This window comes from Hirundo rustica, chromosome 2 (assembly GCF_015227805.2).
Source record: "Hirundo rustica isolate bHirRus1 chromosome 2, bHirRus1.pri.v3, whole genome shotgun sequence".
Taxonomy (NCBI): domain Eukaryota; kingdom Metazoa; phylum Chordata; class Aves; order Passeriformes; family Hirundinidae; genus Hirundo; species Hirundo rustica.
In genome coordinates this window covers 56,889,351-56,901,507 of record NC_053451.1, presented here as the reverse complement: position 1 = coordinate 56,901,507, position 12,157 = coordinate 56,889,351, and the positions used below count along the sequence as shown (strand labels likewise).

The 12,157-nt window shown below is 38.9% G+C and overlaps 1 protein-coding gene across 11 annotated transcripts in view; it reads right to left on the bottom strand.

Annotated features, from left to right (window-relative positions):
* The window catches only part of ENOX1 (ecto-NOX disulfide-thiol exchanger 1), a 357,513-nt gene that overhangs the window by 56,335 nt on the left and 289,021 nt on the right, over window positions 1-12,157 (bottom strand). For all 11 annotated transcript variants that reach the window (XM_040055201.2, XM_058419293.1, XM_058419295.1 and 8 more), the window contains 2 exons: window positions 10,360-10,466; window positions 6,932-7,049 (listed from right to left, as the gene is read on the bottom strand). In XM_040055201.2, the coding sequence (XP_039911135.1) occupies window positions 6,932-7,049; window positions 10,360-10,466 (225 nt within the window). The remainder of the gene's footprint in view (window positions 1-6,931; window positions 7,050-10,359; window positions 10,467-12,157) is intronic.

The following is a 12,157-nucleotide window of genomic DNA, read 5'->3' as shown; positions in this document are numbered from 1 at the left end:
AATACCCAGAAAACTTGATAAATTGTAATCTAGATAATAGTATTTCTGGCAGTGGAAAAGCATCAAAGCACAACAGACTTGTTTCATAGTAAACAGGACATTCTCATACACCCCATATTAAGAAAATGCTTTTGAAGTGCCTGTTTCCTCCAAAATTTGGAATTTAGATTAACCCCTTCACTGTTGCACCCACAGGACCAGCAGATAACTCCACCCCTCAGCCTATGTGTTGTACATGACCTAGAGGAATTGGCCCAGGACCTGGAACAGGACAAGGCTGTCTTTACTTCCCAGGGAACTACATTCAGCCCTGATTCATCAAGACTTTTCTGCTAAATTCGGCTGCACAAGACACATTATTAGAGGCAAATGGACTTAAAACCAGGGGCATAAAATTAGACCCCTGCCTACGTGCATCCCAAACTTCAGCCCATTTTTGTAAAAGCTGTAGGAGAAATGGAATGCATTTTATGGCACACAATTGGAGCCTGCCTGATGATAACAGCTCTGAACTGGCACGCTCTGAAAGACACTAGAGCAGACTTTTCCCAGCACAGAGGAAGTAATCATCTTGTACTGCTTTCTAGTGATCACCCCTGATGCTTCCAGGGAGCAAAGCTGATTGTCTGCTGTGCCCAGAGCATTTGCAGTCGAAGGGAAGTTGCTCTGCTCACAGAGCTCAAAAGGGTTGTTCAGCTGTCTTCTCTGACCAGAGAGGAGATTGTGTCACTACAGTGACAATTCAGAGCGCCACATTTTAAATACCTTCTTTTCTTTGAGAATGCTTCTAAAACCAGTTTGGTGGTGCCTGTTGACAGGATTTATTTGTTTATCACTTCAGGGCTGCTTATGATACCAGCAGCTTATGGCTTTGAAATGGTACCACTTTATTTAAGGAATAAAAAGCAATGCTAGTCCATTAATTTCTGAAGTAAATACATTTTGCTATTTTACATTATGTTTATCAATAAGTGTTTAAAAGGACAATAGGCAAATTATGGGTTTCTTAAATACCAATAAAATCTGATGCCAAAAAGCTATGGATGGAGAGTAATGACAGAAAAAGAAATCAGACTTTTCTTTGAAACAAAATCTCCCATAATTCCAAAAGTTAGTCTTACAAGAAAGGAAAGGAGAATTATCTGATCTCTGCGATCAGGAGAAAGAGAAGGTCTGATATGAGATCTGCTGTGACACTTGTTCAGTTCGAAACAAAGGAAATCCAAAGCTCAGCTCCACACAGCTGGGGCTTGGTGATTTCTATTCAAAGTTTTAACAAGCAATATAAAGATTTCCTACCAGTTTAATCCACCTATAAACCACAGTTTCTGTTCCATGTGTGCATCATGGCATTCATAAAAGCTTTAGAGAAAGCAAAAAGAGGATTGAATAAGCATGACTCAGATCAGTTTGGTGTTGTTTCAGACTCTCCTTGAAGATTTGCCAGGCTTGCAACTTTCAAGACAGACTGGTAAACAATATCCCAAAGCTTGTTTTATGCTGTTTGGACCAGGATGGGATTTTCAAATACTGAGTTTCACAAGGAATTGTACTCCTCTGTGAGACAGACTGCCCACCATTCAACCTGTCTCCTACCACAAGTGACATAGCTGATGCTGCTAACAGGACAGATCAGTTCAGGACAGCATTAAAGATCCAGCTTCAGTGTTTAAGTTTGGCACCGACTTTACATATATTTCAAAATGTTGCCATGGAGGATGTCTTCCATAACTTGCAAAGCAGCACCAATCGTACATGTTCAAATTGGGCTTGCATTATGCAACTTGCAATTTATTATTTGCACACAGCCTCTGAGATGTTATTAACCTACCTCATCAGAGGTAGCAAAATGGTGGTGAAATGCTCCAGGGGTCCAATGTGTAGTGTTTTGCATGTCTGTTGAGCTGGAGGGAAGCCTATACCAAGAAACTTATCCATATGGACAGAACAGGTAGTGGCTGAATGAAAGGAAGAACCATTGTCTCAATTTGAAACTAGAGAACTGGGATAATACAAGTTCATTGATTAGTCCAGGAAGGGGAAATGTAGCAGAGCTGGGATTTGGTCTACAGCTCTGGGATCCCAGTCAAACACCTTAATCCCACAACTATTTTTCCTGCACCCCTCTCCAAGCACAATGCATTTAGTTCTTTTCTGCAGCACCAGCTCCAGTCTCCCACAAAAGTTGGAGTTGCTAGAATTAACAGCACTTTGCTGTGCACTGAAAAAGCAAAAGATTAACTCACCTCCCCTTACAGTAAAGTAACAGGTAGGCATAAACCAAACTTCAGCTCTTCTTTACAAAAAACACCTTTAATAATTATTAAAATCACTTCTGAGGCTTTTACATCTGCTCCTTTACTCCCCATGCCAGCAGGTGGGAGAGGAAGCATCCATAAATTCTGATGATTCTGAAGATTTTTGTATATCCTCTAGATTCCAGCACTGAATCTCTTTTCTCCCTTGAGCTAATGCTCCAGTCACTGCTTCTTGAGTTTCAAATATATTAACTGAGTTGCCAATCATCATTATTATTTTTTTCTTAGCAATCTTCTTTACTTCAGCAATCCTCTTGTCTCTTTCAAACTCCAAAATCCACATTGCAGAAAAATCACTGTTTAAAAGCAGATTTTTTTTTTTTTTTTTTGGGGGGGGGGGCGGGGCGGGGGGGTGCGGCGGGGCAGGGGAGTAATTACTGGTCCCACAAGTGAGATTCACTCAGTCTCAGGTCAGCCTTTTTCCAGCCTTCCTTGGAATGCAAATAACTTCTAGTCTGTGAAACTTGGAGGATTTCCTATAAAAAACGCACAAGTGACAGTTGAACCAATTTATTGGATACCCTAGGGGGTTCTTCAGGCTGTCCTTGCAGGAGTTTGAGATGATCTCCAACATAACAAACAAGTAGTGAAGCTTTCCTCTTTCTTGAAGGTTTCAGCTTGCAGAATAGAGTAGGGCACTGACCAAGCCTGAGGAGAATGACCTGTAAAACACCTGGATTAGCAGGCCTGTGTGCAGGAGGCAGTGGCCCAGGTCTGCAATGTTGACTAGGGGATGGAAGACAGGTATAGGAGATTGGAGATGCCAGTTCTCATTCCAGCTCTGCCACTGAGTCACTGATATCAATAAAGCAAGTCCATGAATAGGTAGCAGACGCACAATTTGTGGATGAAAGAAGAGGATTTGAGTCTAGAATGGAGGGACACACTTTGCAACAAGTCCCAATGGACTTCTGATTGTCACAAGACCAAATTTTCCCAGACAAAGGTCGGTTTCTAACATGAACCATGATTTGATCTCTTTCATGACTTAATATGTAGTGTGACTTGAAGAAAAATGCAAACTATTCTTAGTACCATCCCCAGATGTTATTGTGTACTAGGGTGTCAGCTACCTGTAACATTCCTCTTGCAGCTGCGATAATTTGCCTCCTAGCAGCTGGCACAGTGCTATGTTTTGGATTTAGTATGAGAAGATTGTTGATAACACACTAATACTTTAGTTGCTGCTAAATAGTGCTTTCTCTAAACCAAGGACTTGCCAATTCTCCAAGCTCTGCGAGTGAGGACATATGCAAGATGCCTGGAGTGAGCATGGCTGGGACAGGTAACCCAAATTAGCCAGAGGGGGTGTCCATACCTCAGCTGTGAGTATGCTCCGTGTATCAACTGAGGGGAGTTGGCCAGGAGGGGTAAATCAATGCTGGGGGACAAGGTGGGCATAACTCATAGGGTGGTGAGCAATTGTGCATTACTTCTCTCTCTTAGATTTTATTTCCATCTCTCTCTCCTTTTGATTGTCATTACTATTACTACTGTTGTTATTATTATATCATCATTATATTTTGTTCAATTATTAAGCTGTCTTTATGTCAATCCACAACTTACTGCTTTTTTTTCTCATTCTCCTCCCCATTACACTGGGCTAGGGGAGTGAGCAAGCAGCTGAGTCATACTTAGTTGCCAGCTAGGTCAAACCACAACACTCTTGAAACCCTAAGTCCAATGATTCCAGACAAGTATTCAAGCACTGAAGTACTTCTTCACAGTCTCAGAGTTTAGATGTGTCGCAGTATGTTTTCAAATGCTGGGGCTGGAATCCATCCTCTTTTTCTCAGGGTGATTAATAGGTATATCTTCAGATATCCTAGAGGAAAGTTTTCATTCTAACTATCTAGCTGTGAGAAGATGTGATGCACTCAGTGGGTTTTCTTCCAGGAAAGAAGAAATTATGCTGGGAGACTCTTGAAACAACGCTTTACTTAGACAGAATGAGGTCTTAGAACCCATTCTAAATTGTTGAATTAATTAAGCCTTCCTGTACTAACAGTGACTTAACCAGGTGAACCATTGGAAGAAAGACCTGACGCAGGTGTTGAACCCTTAGGGAATCTCTGTCGCTTATTATAGCTTTGGGGTCGCAACTTCCCATAAGTCTTGCTCACACTGTCAAAAAGGGCAGGCTGAAAAATAACGTCTTCAAGAAAATTGTTGGAATGGCAGAGCACGCAGTCCAGAGCACTGGAACCATCCAAATCAATTCATCATGTCTCATTGCTTCAGTGACTTTTGTATTTAGACTTTTGGGACTTTATGTGTGCACACTGTCCTTGAACTGAAGAGGCACAATATTTTCAAGCTATTCAAGTCTTGCTCTTCCCAAGGTTAAGGACTTAGACAAATTTTTTAAGAAAAGGGGTTGAAAATAAGGAAAGTAACAGTGTTTTCTTACTGTGCAAGATGGTTTCTTTGTGACAAAAGACTCTTTAAAAGACATCTTCATACAACAGAGGTTACTGTGAATACAAATAGTCACTCCAGAGAGATAATGGTGGTTCTGGAATGATGTACTTAGAAAGAGAGGGGGGAAAATGAAAAAGAAAAAGAAAAAGAAAAAAAAAAAAAAGAAAGAAAAAAAAAAAAAAAAAGGAGAGAGAAGGCAGCTAACACAAATAGTAATTTTAAAAAATGCCAGAAGAAGGAAAGAAGAATCACATTTCTGTACATAAGAGTAATAATAAAAAGAGCCCTTATTCAGTTTATTTTCATTTACCAATGTTTTATACCCAAGAGCTCTTTCGGCTTAATTCTAAGTTCCCTCTATTTTCACTGTCAGAAGAACCAAATGCACTTGCTTTAACTGAGAGCGTAGTGTTGAAAGAAGAAATCCTTAACATTAATTTGAGAACTGGATGACTATATATGCATCAGGATGAATCAACTCCACTGAGTTTAAGAGGATGATGAATGGTACAACAAACAATGATGGACACATACTCAGGTGGATTCACATTGCTAAATTTTGATTTAGAATGCAACACAATACTGGGTTTGCTCAAGTGCCCACATTGCAACAGTACAAATAACCTGAAATTGTCTGGGATAGAACGCTGTAGAAGTCTCAGGTATCAAAACTTTAGACAGTAATGTCTTCTTTCATGCATGAAAACCAAACATGCTTTCTTATCTGTGGTATTATGAAATGAATGACCAGTGCAGCTCTGCCCTAAGCTTGCATATGTTAAACCTGGCTGAATTGGTAAGTGTTACAGTTCAAAACATTCCTCCTCCTCTTCTGGCATGCAGACTATGTATTTCTGGCTCTACCTTCCTGTTGTTAGTTCTAATGACTTTTCTCCATGAGAGTGGACACAGTCAATGTAAAATGATTAGATAGTCATAAAAATTGCTAATTTCTAGCAGTTCCTGGTCTGCAACAACCCATTGTCTCAGCTTCAAGCACTCTGCTAATGGCATCTAGAAAATGCAAATCCACAAAATTAGCCTAGCAAAAATTAAGGCTGTCATTTAGGAGTTTTATTGTTGCATTCTTCTTCCAAGAAAAATACTAAATCTCCCCTCAAGAGAAATGTCACAGTAAAAATACCTTTGCTAGAATGACACTCCCTCCTTTGGTCTTTACTTCTGGGGACCTTCAACCTCACACAGTATCTTGTCACAGAAGATGCCAAAGAGTTCTTATCTCTGTAAGTTTGAATTTACACCTTTCAACTGGCATACAAAGGCTTGAAATCATTGAATGGATTAAATTCTTTCCTTTCTTACTATGGCACCTGTATGAAATTGTCTAGATCAGGATTACTCTGGTGGAGACTCTCAGTTTCCATATTATTCCTCCCTTCTTTATTTTTCTGGAAGTTCACTGCTGCCTGGCAGTTTCTAGTCATGCTTTGGCTTCAGCTCCTGAAAATTTCACTCTTTATATGAGTGTCTAAACAAGCAAACCCTTGCTAGCAACTCACAAATTATTAGCCAATTCCAAGCAATAGAGCAAAGCATACATCCAGACCTTGTTACCAGTTAGTAACTCTGGCAGCTTCTGAGCCACCTCTTGGTGTCCATCCTGGATAGCAGAGTACTTACAGGAGGCTGAAAAATCTGCTTTTCTTACTCACATTACATGCACCCTTGTTCTTGGACTCCTGATAGCCATCTAATGGCTGTCTAGTTCATGCAGAAAGCAATACTATACTGTGAAATAGGTGCCCTTAAAAGGCAGTATGCAATCAAAAAAGGCCCACAATTAAAATTCTATTTCTTATAGAGCTTAGAGATTATTATGTCTTTGTTGCAAAGAAAGGTACATCTTAAAGGATACCAACCAAAGCATAACTTGAACTGGTTGCATAATAAAACATTGCTTCTATCATGGAATGAAATGCTGTCATGCAAAGCTGCAGAGAGTGCAGTAAGGAAACATAATGATTCCAGCCAAGGGCACAACTCGAGAATTTTCATCATTATAGAACATAGCAGGTGACAGACATCTCCTAGAGACAGCTTGCATCATTCAAATAACTAATTTATGAGGATTTAAAATAAGATACTGTCTTATATAATCTGGTATTAACATGCCACATCTCATATGTAAGTTTTCGTTTACTTTTAATAAAACAACACTTGCATATATTTACCTGAATCATCTACTCTCAGCTTTTTACTGGGATTATCACCACTGTCATCATCAGACATTTCCATCTCCTCTTCCCGACGGATTCCCATGAGCTGTTCACTGTGAGCATTTCGTAGCTCCTAAAATCCAAAATCACCTTTTGTCAGTATTAACTTCCATAAAGTCATTATACATTATTTAATATCAGGTTTTAATACTGATCTGATTTTAATTATGCATACTTTATAATTGTAATCATATTTATTTGTGTATGAATATTTATAAAAACAGAAGCACAGGGAATTCTTCCTGTGAAAGAACCGAGTTTGCCAAAGGTAGCACTCAAGGAAAACAAGAGAAAAAGTGACTGTCCCCGTTAAGTGATCTTTAGGTCTGATAAACATAGGAGAATATTTTAACAGCAGGAATAAAACTTAAAACTGGTGTATAAAGCAGACTGATAAAGAGATTGTCAGCCTGCTTAAGGGATAGCTAATTCTTGCTTCCCTCTGCCACGTGGGGTACGATTCATTTGGCCAAATGTAAAACACACTAGGTTGTATGAAGTAAAAGGCACCCTAAAAGTGCCTCGTTCTCTCTGCTGATTGCAAAGGGAACTGAGAGCAGACAGTGCAGATGAAGAGCTGTATATTTGTGCCTATTAGGCACAATATAAGTGCCTAATGCTGGTCAAAGGGATCTCACCCTCTGTCCCATGCCCAGATTGCCTTGGATTTAAAAGACCCAGTCCCATAACGCTGGCCTGAAATTCTTTGCATCTTGATCCAAAATGAGTGGCAGCAGGGACAGCTCGGTCTCCGGGTGACTGCTGCAAGGGCAGGCAGGCAGCCCCTGCACATGTCGCCAGGAAAAAGATCAGCAGGCATGTGGGCTTTGTAGGAGTCTAGACGGTCTTTGTTCTGGGCAGAAAAGCTGGCGCGGGTGTAGCGGCCGCCTTTTAAATGGCAGCACTGAGAAGATTGAGAGGACTCTATTTTGTCCTAATAATCCTGTCAGGTGTAACATGGGGATGCTGCACTGTGATTAGTGTAGGCTTTGTCCACCCGCAGACAGCTAATTTTTCTGCCAACAAAGAGCTTAATTCCCAAAGAGGTGGTTTGAAATCTTTGAAACAAGGGAGAGTCGTGTGGAAGGAGGAGACAGCATTGAGGAGTCCGACAACAGCTCTGTGCAATTAACAATAATCTGTCAGAGAGGGGCTGCGTGAAAAAAAGGGAAGGCGTTTCTCTTGAGCTGCACCCTTGGTTCATCAGCAGATCTCAAATATTCTGAAAAATGTACTCATTAATCCCAGCAAAGGCAAGGAACCTAATTAGTGGGTGTTTTACAGGAGAATAATTAAAAAAAAAAAAAAGTTATTAGAAGGCTAAATTGTCAACCAGTGTCTAATGAAATCAGAATTGTCTCTGGAAGAAATTGGCAAGCCATTTCTGAATTCTTTATTGGAAAAAGCAAATTTCCTGGGGAAGAATTTCCTGCATATTTTCCTGGGGAAGAATACTGGATACATGAGCAGGTATCCACTTATATTTTCTCCCTCATTAGTAGACAAATGTCCTTGATGCATCAGTGTCTACCTTATCAACAAAGTCAATAATTTTCTATGGAGAATGTCTACGTGTGTGAGTCTTTTCTTTGCGTTGGGTTTCTGGCAAAGCTTTTCTAAATTAAGAAAAAACCTGGAAGGTGATCAAGTAATTAAAAAAATCAGCAGATAATATCATGGTTAGAAGATACAATTTAAATCAAATATACCATTTGGTTTATTTCCATCACATTTCAGACCTGAAAACTAGGCATTTCCAAAATATATTGGTTTAGCTAGATACTTTGCATCATTTTGAATTGTCTTAGTTGTCGTCTACTTAGAAAAACAAAAGGCAGTAATTTTTGAAAAAAATTAGTAGAGAATTAACATTCCGGAAAGTCCAACTCTTACACATTTCAGTTTATTAAATATTTAGAAACCAGCAAATGAATGACACACCACATCCCCTAACAGAAAGTTAGTTTAAGAAGGGATGATCTTAATATAATTAAAATAATCTACTAGGAAATCATATTTTCATATTTTGCTAAAAGGTAAGACGAATATCAATCCCCAATTTCCCAACTTTCAATTAAACAAAGGCATTATCCACTATGTATATGAAATATTTGTGAACAAAATGCAAAATACAGTTTGTACCAATAAATTATGCTAACATTTTATTTTAAGTGTCCCATTATTGAAGTAATTTTGTATTCACCATAATAGCACTGATAATAAAGTATTCATTTGGTATTCATGTGGATGTTACATTTAGTGCCATTGGTATTCAACTGTAATTTAGCATTAGTTAATGGACACTTAAAATGTTATCCAAATGATTTATATCACAGCACTTCAGTGTTTCTCAAACTAAGTGTACAACACTTATTTTACAAGTGTACTACAAAATAATTAAATAAGTGCACCTTACCTTCTAAAGTTTTTATTCTGAGACAGAGAAAAATCATTTAGAGGACTGTGATAGTAACAATCAACACACTGTACCACATGACAGTAAACCAAGTGTATGTAAATTGCTCATATTAAAATTAAAAAAAAAAAAAAAAGGAAGAAGGAAGGAAGAAGGAAGAAAAAACAAAGACAGCGGTACTTACTTTTTAAAATACAGGCTCATAGCGTATATACTGAATTAAAATTGAAAGCTGGATGACCAAAACACAGGATGAGGTCTGGCACTTCCTTTGCTGCCAGTCACAGCAAGGGGAGTTAGAATCCCATTTTCTCTGCTCATGCTTATGACAGTCACACATGCATGGTCCCACATTGCTAACTCTGTGCGGTTGTATGATTACATTTCTACTGGTTTCTTTGTAAGCATAATTAGAATTAACACAAGCAATGTATCTACTTTTTTGAAGATAAGTATAGAACAAATGGGAAGGAATAGGTCACAGTTAGGGACTTAATATTCTTAAGTCATTACTTAGGAAAGCTTTTTTTAATTTTATTTTCATTCCAAGTCATCTTATGATGACCATAAGATGGCACAGAGAAAAAAAAAATCTTTGCCACAGAATTCTTCTTTTAAAAACAGATCATGATGACTCCTAAATTCCTTATTTGAAAATATTGTTCCTAATTTCACTACTTCAGTTCATTATTTTAGGTAGTAAATAAAATCCTCCAATGATTTCCCAAATTTTGCATGAAAAATAAAAAACACATTGCTCCCTGTCTTCACATTAATGACTATTACCATAATGAGAGCAATGGGAGCAATTCATACTGTAGACGAGACTGTAAATGGCCAGTTGATTAACAGCTAAAATGGTAGCTGTAAATATTGCTAAATACACTATGTCCAGCTACAATCACACTCGTTCTGTGTCAATCCAGCTGTGAGATGATGGATAGAAAGTAAAAATAAAATCACCAACCTCAGAATGCTTTCGCCAAATGTCTATGTTCTTTCGCTGGGCTTTCGAGAAATGGTCCCAAGCTTTTTGTCTGGTAGAAGCGTTGAAAACGGCGACAATCTGCTCAACTTTGGTGAACAAGGAAGTCAAACAAGACAAGCAATTTATGTTGTGATCACTATAGAGAAGCAAAGCAAAGACACTAGGAGTCTATGGATGATGTCATTACTGAAACAACATCATCAATATCCATCCAATGACGTGTCTTTTGTACTTACATTGTATCAATGTTGGAGATGTCTCCCTTCAAGTCTGTCTCCATAACTTTAGTCTACACAACTCTTAACTATGCACCAAGAACCAGGCATGCAGCTGCTTCCCCGAGATGTCTGCTGCCACTCCCTGTGCTGGCACACGCCTGTGCACGTGTGGCAATAGGTGTGTGACCACAGAAATTACCCTTGAGACATCCACCTGACACGTGTTCCCCCGCGGCAGCGGTGTACAGACAAGCAGGCCACACGAGCAGGAGCATGGAAGGCTGGCAGGCTCTGCCCCAAAGGGTGACCATCTGATAGTGGGAACTTGTCAGCAGGCGGGAAGGGCTGGCCCATACCACAACCCTGCGCTCTGTGGCTGCAGCTGCTGCTTCTCCTCCATTCAATACCAAAGGGCTCACCTGTGGTACATCAGTGCTGTCCCCATGGTCCATGTATGGTTACTTACAAGAACAGACACTTCTTTCATATAAGACGAAGAACAGATGTGAAATGGGCTTCCCTCATTCAACTCTAATGAATTTATTCTGAAGCCAAATGTCAATATTTAGATCAGTTACCTAGGAGAATTAAGATCCTCAAGTTTTTATCTATTTATTCAACTCAATTGAGAAAACTTTTTTCTCAACAGTCTTTTTCTTCACTTCAGTTACAAACAAAATTTTCCTTCCACAATAGTGACCTGCCTGAAGATGATTTGGCCAAGATGTAAATCACTTTGATCCCAGCACAAGTAACTGAAGAAAACACCAATAAACCCAGAATTTCTACAACCTTTTCTGTGCTCCTGAATGAGCAGCTGTGCCAGCCTTTGAAGTTGAACCGAAAAATGCTTCAACTCTTTGACAAAGTTCTTTGCTATCTATCTCTTTAGATTCCTGGGTGGAAACAATGTCTTTTCTTTATTAAGTTGCAGCTTGCAGACTTGCTCCTCTCACTGAAAAGTGGTGGTGGGAGTACTGTAACACCCTCTGCCCTAGTCCCTTATCTTGCTCATCTAGAGCTTCTGTCATTCTTCCCTAAAGTCAGAGATGTAGAGAATCTTATTATATATAGCAATCTATCCTTCCTGAAATGGTGAGCTCACCTACTAAAGTGGTATCTTTCACCTCTAGAGCGGAACGTTAATCTCTCTCATTTGGGCGTGTTTCTTCTATTCTCTGGTTTTCTAACACTTTTGAAGGCTGCTTTCAGATTCCAGAAGAGTACAACATTTTGAATGGAAGTTTTTCCTCAGGGATGATTAATTACCTTCTAAAGTAATAGAAAATAATTGTAGCTCATTTTCTTTTAAAACTAATACATATAGGCAGTTTACAATAAAGAAAGTGCTTCAGACCTACTGTGATGATTTTATCCATTTGTAATCCATTAAACTTTTAAAGGTAGATGTGATAATTTCTGCTCATTAGAACTTGCTTAGACTGAAGACTGGGTGTATCAAGGAAATAATGCTGTGTATATTTTTTCAATTAATTTGAAAAGAATGAAAATGGTGAAGCACTCTATTATTATGTGTATAGAAATTGAGACTAGAATTT